The following is a 20,237-nucleotide window of genomic DNA, read 5'->3' as shown; positions in this document are numbered from 1 at the left end:
CGTTAACCCGCGCGTTTACGTGTATATTATTTTACATGAATTTATATTTACAATAGTTAAAGTATATTAAAAGAGTGCAATAATGTATCCACAAGTACTGTTACAATATCAGTTTAACATTTATGTTGTTTCCATTTCCGAGCGGCAAGGGTCAATTGAGTGTTTTTCTTGTGCCACAAGTAGATTTTATTTACTATTATATTGGAGTCCTGAACGTCCCCAATGAGGACATACTGCACGGCTCGGTCGTTGCGGGTCATTTTCTGCACACAGTTTGCGTTGACGAGAAGCCATTGCTGAATAACGGTACGAGTTCCGAAGGGAAACAATGAACCAAGGCTGATTATTTCCACCCGTCCCGCCAAGTTATACTCGGAATCATCCGAAACATTTCTCCGTTTGGTCAGTGTAACCTTCACAGCTGCGGACGAAGAAATAAGGCACCATCATCTACTGTTCAGATAGACATATATGACACACAAATCAAAGGACTAAGCCAAAAGCACATTTTTTATACAAGTGGTTGAATTTCTACTGCCCAGTTTTATGTGCTATTTATTTGTCATAGAAAAAACGAAACAAAAATCTTACCAAAGTTGTTTTGACACAATGTCTGCAAAACTGTTCTGTGCGCCCCCGGTTCCTCTGTATTCGGGCAACCCTGGCAGATAGGCTTCGGGAAAACTAAACAGCAAACACAGTAATACAACTACTTTATTTTTAAGTTATGTCTCTTATAATAAGCTGTCGTTTTAGCTAGTATTTAAAAACGAGATGTAACGACGTCATCGTGAAAGCTCTCTTATCGCGCCCGTGATTCTTACGTTTTCGGTAGTCGGTGGATTCTGCACTGGTCGATGTTAAACAGGTGTCTTCATCGGCTGGGAATCGATCGCAGGAAAGGGCGTCAGGCCAAGAAAGACCGAGGCAAGCAAGGACCGGACTACAACTGTCCCGAACAGCCACACACATACTCCTGCACGGCTGGATGAAGCTGCAACAAATGTAATGAGACTTTCTAATGCTCCCAACTATTACACATTCATAAATCGCAAGCATATTATCCTAAGTAACTTTAAAGGCCTCGTGTTATCGATATTTATTGCTGATGTACTTATTATTACTTACATTTGCACGGCTTCTTGTTGTACATTGTTTGTGTGTTCTGCTGGGTGCTGCCTTTCAATGATTCTACTGTTACACAAAATGTTGGAGGAACTCAGCAGTTCCTCCAGCATGTCTGTGTTGCTTGGATTTCCAGCATCTGCATATTTTCTCGTCATTGTATCTATTATGTTTCTAGTATTTGCTGTGAATGCCTACAAGAAAATAGATCTCAGGGTTGTCTATGGTGACATATATACTTTTTAAATAAGTTCACTTTGAACTCTTGACTAACTGGACAAGGTAATCAACGCTAGCCGCAAAATACTCACGTATCCAAGCAAACTGGAGCAAACAAGGAACAGAGAAACGTTCCCGCCTGCGAATGACATCCTGTCCGAATCAGAGACTCCCATTTCGCGGACTTCGAAATAACCTCATTTAGGGTTTTGTGGCCCAGCAAATTTGGAAGCCTCATTTCTGAGTATCCGACATTCTGGCACAGTCTCATTTCTTTAGGCACGGCCACACACTTGGTCGATATTCCGATATCGAAGCAATTGATTAGCACCGCCTGCAGGGTACAGAGCAGTGAGAAGAGATATCTCCGTATACGACGAGACATTCCTACAGGATGCAATGACAGCTGTAAACTATTCTGTTCTTGTTGCTGTATTTATATATCTTGCGAACTATTCCATCTGCTATCAGTGCCCAACAAAAGTATCTGAGATAAGCCTTAATTTCTATTGACCAGTCAAGAGTTGTAAACACTTTCTTCAATCGGCACGGAGTCATCGGCAAATGGGTCATTAGACTGTATCTAGTTAACGTTCTTTGTCGCAAGGTGCCTCCGTTTATTAACATTAAATATCAATTAAGAAACATCTTTAACAACCCTAGTAAAGATAGAATCAATTTAAGAAACTGCACTGGCGTTAATTTTCAATAGATAGACAGACAGACTCCTGAAACTCCTTTGTTTCTATGGTATTTTGACAAACGACGAAGTGAGAAAGAAAACAAAGAAGGTTTCTGACGAGGCTGACTGTCTCCCGTCTCGTATCTTGAATGCAAGCATTTCACTGGAGACGAGTTTCTGACTCTAACGTCTGCAGTTCGAGCAGCAAGTTTACACAGTCAGAAAATCAAACTCGTTAAATATGAATTGATGTTTTCTGTGATAAGTGAGCTATATGCAGACTTCAATTTTCCAGGCATACTTGGCCGGCCTTCCTGCGGTCATCCGCGCCCTGGTATCGGAATCAAGTTTATAATCACAGACAAATGCCGTGGCATTTGTAATTTTGTGAAATTTGCACAGTGCCTGATAAAATAAATGCAAGGAAATGGAGTAATCCAAAATAAATGAACTTTTAAATATATATATATATATATATATATATATTCAGAAAGTTGTCATGAAGCTAACACTTAAAGAATCTGAAAACAACAGGAATTCTGCAGATGCTGGAAATTCAAGCAACACACATCAAAGTTGCTGGTGAACGCAGCGGGCCAGGCAGCAACTTTGATGTGTGTTACTTAAGAATCTGAATCAGGTTTAATATCACCGGCATATGTCATGAAATTTGTTGTTTTTATGGCAGCAGTACGATGTAATACATAATAATAGAAAAAACTGAAATACAATAGGTATATATGTATATAGTTAGTTAAATAAGCACTGCAAAATAGAAATTAAAAAAGTAGTGAGGTAGTGTTTGGGTTCGATGTCCATTCAGAAATCGGATGGCAGAGGGGAAGAACCTATTCCTGAATCGTTGAGTGTGAGCCTTCAGGCTCTTGTACCTCCTCCCTGATGGTAGCAATGAGAAGAGGGCAAGGCCTGGGTGATGGGGGTACTTAGTGATGGAACATAAAATATAGGAAATCTACAGCATATTACAAGCCCTTCAGCCCACAATGACCATGTAACCTACTCTAGAAGATGCCTAGAATTAACCCACCATGTAGCCCTCTATTTTTCTAAGCTCCATGTAACTATCTAAGAGTCTCTTAAAAGACCCTATTGTATTCACCTCTACCACCTTCGCTGGCAGTGCATTCCATGCATCCACCACTCTCTGTGTGGTAAAACTTGCCTCTAACGTCCCCCTTGTACCTACTTCCAAGCACCTTAAAACTATGCCCCCTCATGTTAGCCATTTCAGCCCTGGGGAAAAGCCTCTGACTATCCACACGATCCATGCCTCTCATCATCTTGTACATCTCTATCAGGTCACCTCTCATCCTCCTTCGCTCCAAGGAGAAAAGACCAAGTTTACTCAACCTACTTTCATAAGGCATGCTCTCCAATCCAGGCAACATCCTTGTATGAGGGGTGATTGATAAGTTCGTGGCCCAAGGTAGAAGGAGTCAATTTTAGAAAACCTAGCACATTTATTTTTCAACATAGTCCCCTCCTGCATGTACACACTTAGTCCAGCAGTTGTGGAGCATACGGTTCCCTTCTTTATAGAAGTCGGCATCTGGGACCTCCAGAAAGTGTTCCACAGCAGGGGTGATTGATATGTTCGTGGCCTAACGTAGAAGGAGATGAGTTATACGTTGTTACATGCAGGTCAACTCTTTGAGTGATTTTGCAGAAAGTTTGAAGTTAATAACTCATCTCCTTCTACCTTAGACCACGAACATATCAATCACCCTTGCTGTGGACCACTTTCTGGAGGTCCAAGACGCCGACTTCTACAAAGAACGGATCCGTATGCTCCACGACTGCTGGACTAAGTGTGTAAATGTAGGAGGGGACTATGTTGAAAAATAAATGTGCTAGGTTTTCTAAAATTGGCTCCTTCTACCTTAGGCCACAAACTTATGAATCACCCCTCGTAAATCTCCTCTGCACTGTCTCTATAGTCTCCACATGCTTCCTGTAATGAGATGACCGGAACTGAGCACAGTACTCCAAGTGGGGTCTAAAGGTTGCAATGAAAATCTTACTTGTAGTAAGTCACAGGCACATAACATTGTGTAAGTAGCATTCACAAGAAGAACATAAAACATAATTTATCCAGTTGAACGTAAATTATCCAAACATTATAAGAAAAAAAACACAATTAGAACAAAAAGTCCATTATAGCACAAAGTGATCATCAGAATGTTCATAGAGTTGCTATACTGATGCAGTCCTTCAGGTTATGCAGGTTGGTTGAAGAACTGAGTGGTGAAAAGAAAGCTACCTCCTTCTGAGCTGCACGAGTGCATGACTGGACAGTAGCTGAAATGCTCCTATGCACATAGCCTTTGTTGCTGCACAGCTGGAATTTTTTCATATAATGTTAATATAATTTTAAAATTATGCTAATATTATTTTCAAATCTATGATAATATAATTGTGAAATACCCTGAAATTCATGATATGTTAATGATTATAATCCTTAAATTTTTAAATTAATATACTGTAACCTTTACAGTACTGTGCAAAAGTCTTAGACACATATACATAGCTGTGGAGCCTAAGATGTTTACACAGTACTGTAGTAATTTTGTGTATTGCACTTTACTGCTACCACAGAAAAAAAACAAATTTCTTGACATATGTGAATGATGATACACCTGATTCTGATATGGGTCTCTATTGTGGACTATGACTGGGAAGGGGGCAGGGAAAGGAGAATCATGGTTGGGAAAAGGGGAAGGGAAAGGGGAGGGAGTGGGAAGCACCAGAGGCACATTCTGTAATGATCAATAAACCAATTGTTTGGAATCAAATGACCTTGCCTGGTGTCACAAGGCTAGGTGTGCCTCCCCCTCTCCACTGCCCACCCTTGGCACTCCTTCACTGCCACCTTTCCCTCACCCTCCCTCAGGGTTCAGTCCTTCCCATTCCCAACATCCTTTGCTCTCGCCAGATTTACAAACTTGCTCCCTGCTCCACGTTGACAAATACAGTACTGTGCAAAAGTCTTAGGTACCCTAGCTATATATATGTGCCTAAGACTATTGCCTAATACTGTATTAACTATAGTTACAGACTATATTATAAAAATGTTTTTTATATTTTATAATAAAATATTATACTCCCTGTCCCAATATATTTATCAATAAAAATAACACTCAAAACATCTATAGATGTACTGTGGAGAGCATTCTGACAGGCTGTTTCACTGTCTGGTTTGGGGGAGGGGGCTACTGCACACAACTGAAAGAAGCTGCAGAGGGTTGTAAATTTAGTCAGCTCCATCTTCGGTACTAGCCTACAAAGTACCCAGGACACTTTTAGGGAGCGGTGTCTCAGAAAGGCAGCGTCCATTATTAAGGACCCCAGCACCCAGGCCATGCTCTTTGCTCACTGTTACCCTCGGGTAGGAGGTACAGAAACCTGAAGGCACACACTCAGCAATTCAGGAACAGCTTCTTCCCCTCTGCCATCCGATTCCTAAATGGACAATGAACGCATGAACACTTCCTCACTATTTTAATATATATTATTTCTGTTTTGCACTATTTTTAATCTATTCAATATACATACACTGTAAACACGAGGAATTCTGCAGATGCTGGAAATTCAAGCAACACACATCAAAGTTGCTGGTTAATGCAGTAGGCCAGACAGCATCTCTAGGAAGAGGTACAGTCGACGTTTTGGGCTGAGACCCGAAACGTGGACTGTACCTCTTCCTAGAGATGCTGCCTGGCCTGCTGCATTCACCAGCAACTTTGATGTGTGTTACGTACACTGTAATTGATCTTACTTTTTTTCTTCTATATTATGTATTGCATTGAACTGCTGCTGCTAAGTTAACAAATTTCAGGACACATGCCGGTGATAATAAACCTAATTCTGATTCTGATATTTTAATAATTGATCATTAAACTCCTCAGTGCCAGCTCTGGCTCTCAGACGCCAGATCCAAAGACACAAATCATCTCTGACTCCCTTTCCAATTAAAAGAAATGGAAAATAGAGGTCAGTCTGATTGTCCTTTATAAATATTTAAAGTATTCACACTTCATTCTTAAGTAGACACCAGCCCACTTCACCCTTATCTGTCTTGCTGAATCTTAATGTTAGGTGCCTCACAGCACCAAGGGCTTGAATTTGTTCCTGATCTTTGTTGCTGTGTGGAATTTGCTCATCCTCCCCATGACCTCATGGGTTGGGTGCTCTCGTTTCCTCCCAGTTCCCCATAAAATACAGGTGAGTTAATCCAGAATCAGGATCACGGTTAATATCGTTAGCATATGTCATGAAATTTGTTGTCTTTGCTGCAGCAGTACAATGAAGTACATAATAATAGGGGAAAATGGCAAAATCAGAATCAGGCTTATTATCACTGGCATGTGTCGTGAAATTTGTCAACCTAGCAGCAGCAGTAATTATATATATAATTAAATTAACAAAGTAGTGCAAAAATAAAAATAAAGTAGTGAGGTAGTGTTCATGGGTTCAATGTCCATTCTGAAATCTGATGGCAGAAGGGAAGAAGCTGTTCCTGAATCGTTGGGTGTTTGCCTTCAGGCTCCAGTTCTTCCTCCTTGATGGTAGCATGAGAACAAGGTGATGAGGGTCCTTAAGGTGGATGCTGCCTTTTTGAGGCATCACTCCTTGAAGGTGGCCTGGATACTATGGAAGATAGTGCCCAATAAGTTTACAAATCTCTGCAGCTCATTCTGATCCTGCGAGGAAGCCCCTTATACCAGACAGTGATGCAGTCAGTTACAATGTTCCCCATGGTACATCTGTAGAAATCTGCAAGTGACATTCCAAATCTCCCCAAACTTCCAATGAAATGTAGGTGCTGTCATGCCTTCTTTGTAGCTGCATCAATATGTTGGGTCTCAGATACATCCTCAGATATATTCCAGCACTATAAATTCTTAGTGTCAGTAAATGGCAAAACAAAAATCAAAGGGGAGTAAATGGTGAATAGAAAGCAACTTGAAAGCTATAAAAAATAAAAAATGTGTAAATAAATAAATAAATCTTGAAAGCTGTGGAGTAAACACAAAAAAAAGAGGAAAGAAATTGGTGTGATTCCTCTATTGGGGGCTAAATGGTCTCCTTGTGTAGAAATAAGTTTCCTTCCACCTTGAGCAGTCCCTGAGCATTGAGAGTGATATGCTTCTTCTCTAGTTTTGTGGATTACAAAGCGGCTGATGAGGAAAATATGGGAACCACAAACACTCCTGTATAAATTTCTTCTGTACTAGCGGCAATGTTGTATTTCTTCAAGGAAATTTTCAGCACATCTTTGAATCATTTTCTCTCTGCCTGGCAATCTTAGGTCCAATATGACACCAAGGTTTGGGAGCAATCGGATCCAGTCTCACCTATCTCCTGAGCTGATGGATGAAGTCAACGGCTTGACTTATGAGACTGACTATGAGGATGGAACAAGTAATGGGGATAAGATTAATGGCTTCAGTCCCTGTAACATTAAGATGCAGGAAATAATGTTGTTCTCTTCAGACGATCAAGGCTAGAATCAGGATCTAAACCAGCTGGAAAATTGGGCTAAAAATGGCAGATGGAATTTAATGCAGACAATTATGAGATGTTACCCCTTGGGAGGCCAAACCAGGGCAAGACTTACACAGTGAATGGTAGGGCACTGAGGAATGAGATAAAATAAAGGGTTCTAGGAATACAGGTCCATACTTCCTTGAAAGTGGCAATGGGTCATAAAGAGAACTTTTGACTCATTGGCCATCATAAATCAAGGCACTAAGTATAAGAGTTGGGATGTTACGTTGAAGTTGTAGAAGATGTTGGTCAGACCTAATTTGGAGTATTGTGTGCGATTTAGGTCACCTACCTACAGGAAAGATGTCAGTAAGACTGAAAGAATGTAGAGAAAAGTTACAAGGATGTTGCCAGGACTTGAGGCCCTGAGTTATAAGGAAGGGTTGAATAGATTAGCAGAACACCATGAAGATTAATTTGCAGATTGAGTGAGTGGTGAGGAAGACAAATGCCATGTTAGCATTCATTTCAAGAAGTCTAGAATACGAGAGTAAGGATGTGATGCTGAGGTTTTATAAGGCACTGGTGAGGCCTCACCTTGAGTATTGTGAACAATTTTGGGCCCCTCATCTTAGAAAAGATGTGCTGGCAGTGGAGAGGGTCCAGGGGAAGTTCACAAGGATAATTCCAGGAATGAAAGGGTTATCATACGAGGAACATTTGATGGCTCTGGGTCTGTACTCGCTGGAATTCAGAAAGATGAGGGGGGATCTCATTGAAACCTTTCAAATGTCGAAAGGCCTAGACAGAGTGGATGTGGAAAGGATGTTTCCCATGGTAGGAGAGTCTAGGACAAGAGGGCACAGCCTCAGGTTAGGGGGTGCCCTTTCAAAACAGAGGTGCGGAGAAATTTCTTTAGCCAAAGGGTGGTGAATTTATGGAATTTGTTGCGACATGCAGCTGTGGAGGCCAGGTTGTTGGGTGTATATAAGGCAGAGATTGATAGGTTCTTGATTGGACATGGCATCAAGGGTTACGGGGAGAAGGCCAGGACCTGGGGTTGAGGAGGAGATTTTAAAAAAATGATCAGTCATGACTGAATGGCGGAGCAGGCTCGATGAGCCAGCTGGCCTAATTCTGCTCCCATGTCTTATGGTCTTTATTCCCTCAGACATAAGAGAATGAGATGAAATGTGACAGAGGTTTACAAAATTAAGAAGGGAATTGACAGGGTAAATGCAAGCAGGCTTTTTCCACACTGAAGTTGTGTAAGACTAGAACTAGAGGTTATAGGTTAAGTGTGAAAGGTGAATCATTTAAAAAGAACTTTAGGGGAACTTCTCCTCTCAGAGGGTAGTGAGAGTGTGGAACAAGCTACCAGTGGAAGTGGTGAATATGGGTTTGACTGCAAAATTTAAGAGAAGTTTGGTTAAGTGTATGGATGGGACTTTTGGGGGGGATGTTGAGGGTTTTGGACCACGTGCTGGTTGATGGGACTAGGCAGATTAAAGTTTGGCATAGACTAGAAGGGCTGAAGGGCCTGTTTTTTTCTGCTGTGGTGCTCTGTGACTCTATGACTCCATATGTAGTGGAGGTGTTTGACCGTAGTTCGTTAATGCCATGCCAGACTTGTGACTTTACATTCATACGTGTTTGCAGTCAGGTAGATAGGACTCCTCTGCGACCATTAGGATCAAGCATGCCACATCAGTCCCACAGACTGGTGCCTCTATACAGACTCACAGTCTGGCACTCTTCCATTGTAGTCATCTAATTATAAATATGAAACTTGGATATTTTCAAAAGATAGTCACTTGTTCAACTGGTAGTGATTTTTCAGAATGAGAATCACTTTATTGCCAGTATGTGAAATCATAAGACCATAAAATATAGGATATAGGCCATTTGGCCCATCGAGTCTGCTCCGCCATTTCATCATGGCTAATCCATTTCCCTCTCAGTCCCAATCTGCTGCCTTCTCCCTGTAACCCTTCATGCACTGACCAGTCAAGAATCTATCAACCTCCGCCTTAAATGTACTGAAATGACTTGGCCTCCACAGCGGCCTGTGGCAACAAATTCCACAGATTCACCGCTCTCTGGCTAAAGAAATTCCTCCTCATCTCTGTTCTAAATCAATGACCCTTTATTCTGAGGCAGTGTCTTCTGGTTTTAGACTGCCCCCCACCATAAGAAACATCCTCTCCACATCCACTCTATTGAGGCCTTTCACCATTTGATAGGTTTCAGTGAGGTCCACCCTCTTTCTTCTGAATTCCAGTAAGTACGGGCCCAGGGCCATCAAACATTCTTTATATGATAAGCTTTTCAATCCCAGGATCATTTCCATGAACCTCCTCTGAACCCTCTGGCATGCAACATACCAGAATTGATTGTGGTTCGGTGCCAAGCATAAAACACAGGACAATACCATAACAGACAACACAATAGCAACCAATAATTTACAAGACAATAGCACAAACCATGCCATGAGCCATCAACAATTAGCAGAATGGTCACACGTGCAAATGTCAATAATCAAACCTAAATGTGAAGATATGAACAGACTCAATAATTATCAACAGGACAAAAGGAGCAGGGAAGATCATTTAACAGATGTTGTCCAGGGACAGTTAGGGTATTAAACCTGAGTTAGTTTTGTTGAGAAGCTGGATAGCTGCAGGAAAGAAGTTTCAGAGATGACTGGTAGTCATGGTGGTGATGAGCTTTTAGCACTTCCCTGAAGTGGTGAATAGGTGACTGCTGGGGTGGGTGTGGAGTTAGCAGTAAATTTTTCAGCTCTTTTCTTCACTCTGGTGATGAACAGGTCTCTCCTAATGTCAGTAGCTGACAGCCAATGATCTTCCCCACTGAATGGACCTGGATTTGGAGAGGGAGGAGGTGGCAGGAAACCAAACAGGGATAGAGGTGATCACCACGCTCTCAATGATGACTGAGTAAAAATTTATCAGGATACAGTCTGAGATACTAAGTTTCCTAAGCTGGTGGGGAAAGAACAATCTCTACTGGGCTTGTCCCACTTCAATGTATTGCTAATGGTAGTCCCGTTAGGTATAAAAAATAGATAGGACTTAACAATCAAAACATATGAATCAGGATCAACACCAGGTTTAATATCACCGGAATATATTATGAAATTTGTTGTCTTTGCAGCAGCAGTACGATAGAGCAAAACATAAGCAATACATAAAAATAGAAAATAAAAAAACTGAATTGCAATTAAACTGAATTAGTTTTTTAAAATTTCTAAGTTTGCACTACTTATTTAATTATTTATATATGTATATAGTAGTGAGGTAGCGTCCAATAGGTTCAATGTTCAGAAATCGGATGGCAGAGGGGTAGAAGTTGTTCCTGAATTGTTGACTGTGTGCCTTCTCCCTGATGGTAGCAATGAGAACAAGGTGTGTCCTGGGTGATGATAGATGGATGCCGCCTTTTTGAGTTGTTGTCCCTTGAAGATGTCCTGAACACTACAGAGGCTAGTGCCCATGGTGGAGCTGACTGAGTCCTGACGAAGGGTCTCGGCCTGAAACGTCGACTGCACCTCTTCCTACAGATGCTGCTTGGCCTGCTGCATTCACCAGCAACTTTGATGTGTGTTGCTTGAATTTCCAGCATCTGCAGAATTCCTGTTGTTTGAGTTTACAACTCTCTGCTCTGCAGCTTATTTCGATCCTGTGCAGTAGCCCCTCCATACTAGACTGTAATGCAGCCAGTTAGAATGCACTCCATGGTGCCTCTGTGAAAATTTGCTCCTGCTTTTCAGTTACAATTAATGAAATTAAACTTTAATTCCTGAACGAACTATTGTCTTGTAAGTTGTTGTTTGCTATAGTGTTGTCTGTTATGGTATTGTCCTGTGTTCTAAGATTGACACCGAACCAAAATCAGTGCTGGTATGTTTCACAGACTGGCAATAAAGTGATTCTGATTCTGAAGAAAATAATGATAGATAAAAGTCTAGCTGACACACATCACCAGCAGCACCATGTTAAATAGGAATGACTCCAAAGAAAATTCTCAACACCAAAACATTACAGTCTGTTCAGACTCACTTCAGAACAGACAATCAGGAAAGTAAGCGTGATTACCTTGTCTGCCCCTTGCACCCTTTTGTCTGCTGTTTGTAGTCGGCTGCTGATACTGATAAGACACAGGGGCATCAGAACTCCATAATCTTATCTGGCCTTAGGGATATTAAAACAGAAACAAGTTGTCAGTTTCAACAAAACATTTAAGTAATTAGCCTCTTTGACTCCAGCAGACAGAAAGTCTTTAAGTGATGCACTGGGGAAAAATAACTTTGGTGACTTATATAAAATGGATTACATAAGATATTACCATTGCAAAATAAATGTATGGGATTCCATTTCTCACATAATCATAAAAATCAATTAAACTTTATATTAAATTTTAAGAAAATTTTGTGATTCCAGCAGATTTGGGTTAAGTACCTACATTAACTTTGGGTTTAGTGAGGCAAGCCTTTCTGCTCCATTGAAGATAACAGGTTCAAGTAGCCAGGATTAGTCAATAATTGTACCTAAATATTGGCAGTGTGTTCTGAAAGAGTGGCAAACATGCCTTCTGCTAATGGCTAGGCCTTGCGTGTGCCTGGACCCAGCATATCAATGCAGCTACAAAGAAGGCGCAAGAGCAGCTATATTTCATTAGGAGTTTGAGGACACTCGCAAATTTCTACAGGTGTACCATGGAGAGCATTCTGACTGGCTGCACCACAGTGCAGTATAGAGGGGTGGGGGGCTGCTGCACAGGATCGAAATAAGCTACAGAAAGCTGTAAACTTAGTCAGCTCCATCATGGGTACTAGCCTCCACAGTATCCAAAATATCTTCAAGGAGTGGTGTCTCAGAAAGGCGGTCTCCATCACTGATGACCCCCATCACCCAGGACATGCCCTCTTCTCATTGTTACCATCAGGAAGAAACCACAGAAGCCTGAAGGCGCACACTCAACGATTCAGGAACAGCTTCTTCCCCCCGCCATACAATTTCTAAATGAACATTGAACTCATGAACACTATCTCACTTCTATTATTTCTGTTTTTGCACTATTTTTAGTTTAACTATTGAATACACACACACACACACACATATATATATATATGCACTGACTGTAATTGATTGATTTATTTATTTCCCATATTGTCATGTATTGCATTGTACTGTTGCCATTAAGTTAACAATATTTCATGACATATGCCAGTGATATTAAATCTGATTCTGATATCAGAGGATCTGTCCCAGTGGCAGTGTGTTTGTGTCCTTGAACAAGGCACTTAATCACACATTGCTCTAGTCTGTGCGAGGAGTGGCGCCCCACACAGACCTCCAATCTGTGCCTTGTAAGGCATGAAAATGTCCCACGCAGGCCTCTCATGGTCTGAGTCGACGTTCCAGTCCCAGGACCAGCACGAATTTGCCGTCACAAAGGAGGCACAACAACAGTCCTGGTGTTTTAGAAGTTTGCGCAGATTTGGCCTGCCATCTAAAACTTCAACAAATTTCCGTAGAGAGTGGTTGCATCATGGCCTGGAATGGAAAAACCAACAGAAAGTAGTAGATACAACCCAGTCCCCACCACTGAGCAGAATTGAGCAGAGCAGAGAGCGCTGCCACCATCGAGAATACCCACCATCCATGCCATGCTCTCTTCTCACTGCTGCTACTAGGAAGGAGGGACAGGAGTCTCAAGTTAAGTTCACAGACATCGCACCCTGCAAAAACTCATTTCAGGGAGGTATCACCACCATTTCAGGGAGGTAGCCCCCCCCTTCCCGCAACACCATACCACACCCCCACCCCCCGCCCATCGACCTCCAAGGGTGTATGTAATACTTTGTTTAGTGATTTTGTCGAATCTGTAAACCAAGTTGGGTATATGCAGCAAATGTGACATTGTACTTATATTATTATGTTTATTCTATTATAACTTTAAGCAAGTCTACAGAGAGTTTGGCCTCATCACGTAGGGCATCAATAGAGTAGCTCCCTAGCAGCTAGCCAGTTAGTTTAAATAACGTTAGCTTAATTAACGTAATGACACCTGTTAAACTCACCTCAACATGTCTTTTACATTTTAACCCACCATGCGCAATAGAAAAGTCACTGTTGCAAACAGTGCAGTGAGCAACACTGTCATTATTTTTGAGGTCGACTGTAAAGCCCGCCCACAGAGAAAACTGATAGGTCTACCTAGCAGGGGTCCCCAACATTTTTTGCACCGCAGATCGGGTTAATATTGACAATATTCTTGCGGACTGGCCGACCCGGGGGGTGGGAGGTGTTAATCACAACGGAATATAGGTGATAAGTCAATAGCATCATAACATTTTAAGTAACGTTTGGATATTAAACACACAGCGCATATTTTCCCCGTATGAACATATCATTGCAACACACCAATATCGCTGAATCAGTGGGAGACCTGGGCTTGTTTTCCTGCAACAAGACTGTCCCATCGAGGGGTGATAGGAGACAGCGATACTCGAAGGGGGTTCTTTATGTCCAGTCTATTCCGCAATTTAGTTTTTGTTGCATTCATTGCAGAAAACTCTGCTTCGCAGCGATATGATGTTGGAAATGGAAGCAACGTTTTCAGTGCTTTCGTGGCTATCTCAGGATATTTGGCCTTGACTTTGATCCAGAATGCCGGCAAAGATGTTATGTCAAACAAACTTTTCAGCCTGTCGTCATTTACAAGCTCAAGGAGTTGATCTCCTTCCCGTGCTGACATGGATGACGCGTGGGTAATGACCTCGCGTGCGTTCAAGTTCAACGGTGCGTGACAGGGAATGAGGAAAGGTGCAAATGACTCATATCATTTCATATCGCCAAATCATATTGTTTCCTCACGGCCCGGTGGTTGAGGACCACTCTTAGCACGAAGAGAGACCAATCAGGATGCTTGCTCTCCCTCTCCATCTCCCTCTCAAAAAATTCTATTTCCGGGATATTGTATATAATTTCCGGGAGTCGGGGAGCCACTATCTATATGTGGGAGACTCCCGGATCTTCTGGGAGAGGTGGGATGTCTGGGTTCAGGAACAGTAATTACCCCTCAACCTTCAGGCTCCCGAACCAGAGTGGATAACTTCACTCACCCCAACTCTGAATGGATTCCACAACCTATAGACCCACGTTCAAGAACTCAGGTTCTCAGTATTGTCTATTTATTATTTGCATATTTTTCTTCTTTCACACATTGATTGTTAGTCAAACTTTGTATGTAGCTTTTCATTGATTTTATTGTATTTCTCTTTTCTACTGTGAATGCCTGCAAGAAAATGAAATTCAAAATAGTATATGGTGACAAATACGTACTTTGATAATAAATTTATTGTGACCTTTGATCCGATTGCCCTGCCAGCACCGGAGCCAGGCTTGTACTGCAGTGCGCCTGCTCTTCCCAGCCTGCAGGTGGCAGCACGGTCCGGCGGATGCACCTGCTCTTCCCAGCCTGTAGATGGCAGCACGATCCGGAGAGTGCTCCTGCTCGAAGTAACGATGGCGGCGGCTGCAGAGAAGGCCGGACGGAGTACGCGGCCGAAACAAGAAAAGGGTGAAGTCGCTTACAAACAACGACTGGAGGTTGGTGCTGAGGGGTTACATAGAGGCGGTGTGATGGACGGGGTGGTATGGGCCCCTTCTGGTAGTGGGATACGGCCGCTCTCTTCACCCGGAACTTCGATTGCGTTAGTAACCACAAGCGAGGCAGGTGGCTGGCACAGCGCCTAGTAACCGGTTCAGGTGGGTGGTCTGGCCAAGACGGACTTCCTCTTCACCCCTCCCCCATATCCCCCCATCTCCCCTCCCCCCCCCGTTCACCCTCCCCCTCCTCTGTTCACTCCCCTCTCCCCCGGTTCCCTCCCCCCGTTCCCCCTCCCCGTCACCCTCCCCGTCACCCTCCCCCTTCTCCGTTCACTCCCCTCTCCCCTTTATTAAAACGCCATCCCCTTCAAGCAATTCCTCCGTCTCCGCTGCATCTGCTCTCAGGATGAGGCTTTTCATTCCAGGACGAAGGAGGTGTTCTTTTTTAAAGAAAGGGGCTTCCTTTCCTCCACCATCAACTCTGCTCTCAAACGCACCTCCCCCATTTTACGCACATCTGCTCTCACCCCATCCTCCTGCCACCCCACTAGGAATAGGGTTTCCCTTGTCCTCATCCACTACTCCTCCAGCCTCCGGGTCCAACATATAATTCTCTGTAACTTCTGCCACCTCCAACGGGATCCCACCACTAAGCACATCTTTCCCTCCCCCCCCCCCCTTCTGCTTTCCGCAGGGATCGCTCCCTACACAACTCCCTTGTCCAGTCATTTCCCCCCACCCCATCCCTTCCCACCGATCTTCCTCCTGACATTTATTCTTGTAAGCGGAACAAGTGCTACACATGCCCTTACACTTCCTCCCTCACCACCATTCAGGGCCCCAGACAGTCCTTCCAGGTGAGGCGACACTTCACCTGTGAGTCAGCTGGGAGGATATACTGCGTCTGGTGCTCCCGATGTGGCCTTCTGTATATTGGCGAGACCCGACACAAGCTGGGAGACTGTTTTGCTGAACACCTATGCTCTGTCCACCAGAGAAAGCAGGATCTCCCAGTGGCCACACATTTAAATTCCACGTCCCATTCCCATTCTGATATGTCTATCCACGGCCTCCTCTACTGTCAAGAGGAAGCCACACTCAGGTTGGAGGAACAACACCTTATATTCCATCTGGGTAGCCTCCAACCTGATGGCATGAACATTGACTTCTCTAATTTCCAGTAATGCCCCACCTCCCCTTTGTACCCAATCCCTTATTTATTTATTATTATATATTTCTTCTCCCTCTGTCCCTGTCACTATAACTCCTTGCCCATCCTCTGGGCCCCCCTTCCCCTTTCTTTCTCCCCAGGCCTCCCGTCCCATGATCCTCTCCCTTCTCCAGCCTCGTATCCCCTTTGCCAATCAGCTGTCCAGCTCTTGGCTCCATCCCTCCCCCTCCTGTCTTCTCCTATCATTTCAGATCTCCCCCTCCCCCTCCAACTTTCAAATCTCTTACTATCTCTTCTTTCAGTTGGTCCTGATGAAGGGTCTCGGACCAAAACATTGACTGTAGATGCTGCCTGGCCTCCTGCATTCACCAGCATTTTTTATGTGTGTGGCTCACATTAGTGTTTTTTTTCCTGTTTTGAATAACTTGTTATATCCTGCAGATGATGATGGGGGACTCCATCGACAACTTGGTTAAACGTATAATGCGACTCATTCTACAAGATACCTTCGAGGCCCAGTCGGAGCTACATACGACCATGCTGGATCTGTTTGAGAAGATTGGTATCACTGGAGCTGAGGATTGTCGGCCAGAAGCTCACGTCTTTTTCCAGCGTTTTGCTGAAATCGCGTGGTCTGAGCTTGTGGACGAATGCTTTGCAGAAGGAAGCATGAAGCTGATTCACTCTCATTCGACCTTTTTTCAGGCTCTGGGTTTCTTACGGCGAATATCTTGTTATATGCCTTGCATTAAACGGATGTGGGATAAAAGATACCGAATAGTTACAAATATTGGCATCATGCTCGTCTTTGACGGTGAAATTACTCACCTACGCCACTTCATCTGGCAGGAGTGCTTGAAAATCCTTTACAATTGCCTAGTCTTATGCAATGAAGATGACATAAAATATATCTGCCAATTGCAAATCTTTAACTGCTTGGAAGTAGCTTGGAAAATATCCGATGAACGGTTGAACCTTGGGTTACTTGTGAAAGCATGGTTGGTTTTAGCTGAGCATTATCACATTCCAATTTGTAAGCAAACCTGGGATCGATCCTCTTTCCCCCAAATAATCCATTATTTGTCAATGGAAGATGAATATGAGATGCCAGGGGTACATGTTGCTAGAAAGGCCATTCAGGCTATCACTGATCCTGAGGAATACAAGAAAAACCCTTATGTGCATTATAACCGTAAAGCAAGGTATATATCTACAATTACTGACACAGAAACCAAGCCACCTGAAACCTTCCCCATCATATGTTCTTCGCCACTCTGTAACGAACTGGAAAATAACCAGTGTCACTTCCGTACTTGTGACTCCTGTCGCCTTACATATTACTGTAGTAAAGCCTGCCAGAAATACCACTGGAAGCATGGTCACAAGGAAGAATGTATTCCTGTGTATCCAAGGGAGGAAATCTTAAAATACTATACAGATGATGTGATAAATGACTTTCAACTATACTGTATGAGCCTGTCAAATAACAAGATGCTAGAATGTATTATGGGCCAACCAATTCCAAAACGTAAGAAGGGAGATGGGATTCGCTGCTTAGGAGTCCTCATCAAAAATGAACAGGGTCAGTGGGTTACTATTGAAGAGCAAATCCCAGAAGTCAAGAAACATGGATTTCCTCACAACAGAAGGAACAGACCCAAAGACTAAATAGTGTTCTATTTAGTCAGATAATATTTTCATCAACAGTATGTGTTATGACAAATAATTAAGATGTCATTTGTTGCCTGAACTGAAAATTTATTATTCTCAATTTGTTTCACTTTAGCTACCACTGAGAACATTTGATTATGGTTCTATCTTAAAGAGTCCATTCCTTGTTTCCTTTTCAATAAACTATTTTTCAAAAAGTTTTGTAAAATAGCTTTCCACGAATTGTTAAGAAAGAACTCCCATTAGACTGAATGAACTTTGAGAAAAGGCAATCTGATTTGTGCTTTGTTCCAAACTTTTTATTATCTTTTATTGAGATAGTGCGGCCCTTCAAGCCACGACCCCCAGCAATCCCCTGAATTAACCCTAGCCTAATCACAGGACAATTTACAATGACCAATTAACCTACCAGATGGTACATCTTTGGACTGTTGGAGGAAACCCGTGAAGTCACAGGGAGAGCGTTCAGTCTCCTTGTAGGCAGTGGTAATTGAACGTGGGTTGCCAGCATTGTAAAGCATTGTGCTAACCACTACTGTACCGTGCTCTATAAAGCAGCAAATTGTCATACTAGTTCATGCCAATTACTGTCAGCTTCAGTGATCCAGGTCCAATCCTGATCTCAAATGCTGTCTGCTACAACACAAAATTGTTTTTTTGTCTTATAATCCTGCCAGAGCTCTCAGGTCTTCTATCAGTCTCTAAATTTAAACCATCTCTGTCAAAAAATAATTGGCAGATCAGCTTTTTTGAACGAAGCTCCTAAACTGTGGAATTCAATACCTAAAACTATAAGGGATGCACACTCAGTTTATACTCTTAAACACCAGCTCAAAACCTATTTATTTAACCTTGCTTTTAACTAACATCTCTTTGTCTTTTATTTTCATGCTTATTTTTATATTTGTGCTATTATCCCATTGTAAAGCATTTTGCAATATATCATCTGTATGAAAAGTGCTCTCTACAGTACTGTGTAAAAGTCTTAGTTAGATATACATAGTTAGGGTGCCTAAGACTTTTGCACAGTACTGTATTTGTCAATGTGTAGTGGAGAACAGTTTTGTAAATCTAGTGAGGGTGGAGTGCCATGGGACAGGTACCAGAGAAAGAGTGCCAGAATTGGGGTGTGGTGAGAGTGTAGACACATCCAATCCTGAGACCCAGGGCAAGGTCATTGATTCCAAACAGTTGGCGTATTGATCATTACAGAATGTTCCTCTCATACTTCCCACTCCCTCCCCTCTCCCTTGCCCCTTTTCCCAACCTTGATTTCCCCTCTCCCTGCCCCCTTCCCACTCTCAGTCCACAATAGAGACCCATATCAGAATCAGGTTTATCATCACTCACCTATATCATGAAGTTTTTTTTTGCGGTAGTCATAAAATTACTACCTGTACGGTACTGTGCTAAAGTCTTAGGCACCCTAGCTCTATATATATGTATAACATTATTCATGATGATTCGCCTCTCTGTATAAAATTGTATAAAATTAGCGTTTTATCTGTAAGTGGAAATGTATTTCAGTTTGAAGTTTATTATGTGGTAGAAATGTATTATAATTGAAATTAAATGCTCAGTGTCCATAGCGACTGCCAATCTAAATATGACTGTAAAATAAATTGTATTTCTCAAAGGTTAACGCATCATAATTTGTCATTTAATTTATAGATTCAGAAATTTCAACCAGTAATTTTGTCTTTTAAACCTAACTTATATATAAAATTTTGTGAAGAACCTTTTGAGGAAATGGAGGGGCTTTGGTAGAAGAAATTAGATGCCTTTAACTTTTAACTTCGTTAATTTTATGTATAAACTTCAGATAGTATACCTGGAGAAATAATATTGTGTATTTATATTCTTTGCTTAATTTGGGCCTGCATAATCATCACTTATTGTTTTATTTTGAGTAAGGATCAAGGAGTCAGGGAAGAGGAGTGAAAGAAACCCATTTAGTTCCTTTACCTACCCTCCTCTTTCCACTGTCCACAGGGATCGTTCCCTCTGTGGCTTCCTTTTCTATGGATACCTCACCCGGCACTTATCCCTGCAAGTGGCCTAAGTGCTACACCTGACCATTTACCTCCTCCCTTTCAGGGCCCCAGATAGTCCTTCTATGTGAGGCAACACACATCAAAGTTGCTGGTGAACGCAGCAGGCCAGGCAGTCTGACGAAGGGTCTCGGCCCGAAACGTCGACTGTACCTCTTCCTAGAGATGCTGCCTGG

The 20,237-nt window shown here is 42.4% G+C and overlaps 2 protein-coding genes across 3 annotated transcripts; one reads left to right on the top strand and one right to left on the bottom strand.

Moving 5' to 3' along the window:
* Window positions 1-80: 80 nt before the first annotated feature.
* On the bottom strand, window positions 81-1,729 carry szl (sizzled). Its single transcript, XM_072241858.1, has 4 exons — window positions 1,437-1,729; window positions 825-994; window positions 592-684; window positions 81-421 (listed from the first exon to the last, which is right to left on the bottom strand). Exons 1-4 carry the CDS (start codon window positions 1,727-1,729, stop codon window positions 114-116), a joined length of 864 nt encoding a protein of 287 aa, XP_072097959.1. The 3' UTR covers window positions 81-113.
* A 13,316-nt stretch (window positions 1,730-15,045) lies between these two features.
* Window positions 15,046-19,641, top strand: LOC140186636 (uncharacterized). Of its 2 annotated transcripts, none has more exons than XM_072241022.1 (2): window positions 15,046-15,168; window positions 16,781-19,641. In XM_072241022.1, the coding sequence occupies exons 1-2, from the start codon at window positions 15,085-15,087 to the stop codon at window positions 18,005-18,007; spliced, it is 1,311 nt and encodes a 436-aa protein (XP_072097123.1). In that variant the 5' UTR covers window positions 15,046-15,084; the 3' UTR covers window positions 18,008-19,641. The 2 variants fall into 2 exon arrangements, with proteins under 2 accessions (XP_072097123.1, XP_072097124.1); XM_072241023.1 differs by lacking the exon at window positions 15,046-15,168 and adding an exon at window positions 15,177-15,327.
* The last annotated feature ends 596 nt before the right edge of the window (window positions 19,642-20,237 follow it).

Source organism: Mobula birostris, chromosome 23 (genome assembly GCF_030028105.1).
Source record: "Mobula birostris isolate sMobBir1 chromosome 23, sMobBir1.hap1, whole genome shotgun sequence".
In the NCBI taxonomy this organism is placed as follows: Eukaryota; Metazoa; Chordata; class Chondrichthyes; order Myliobatiformes; family Myliobatidae; genus Mobula; species Mobula birostris.
This window is presented reverse-complemented; position numbering and strand designations above follow the sequence as displayed.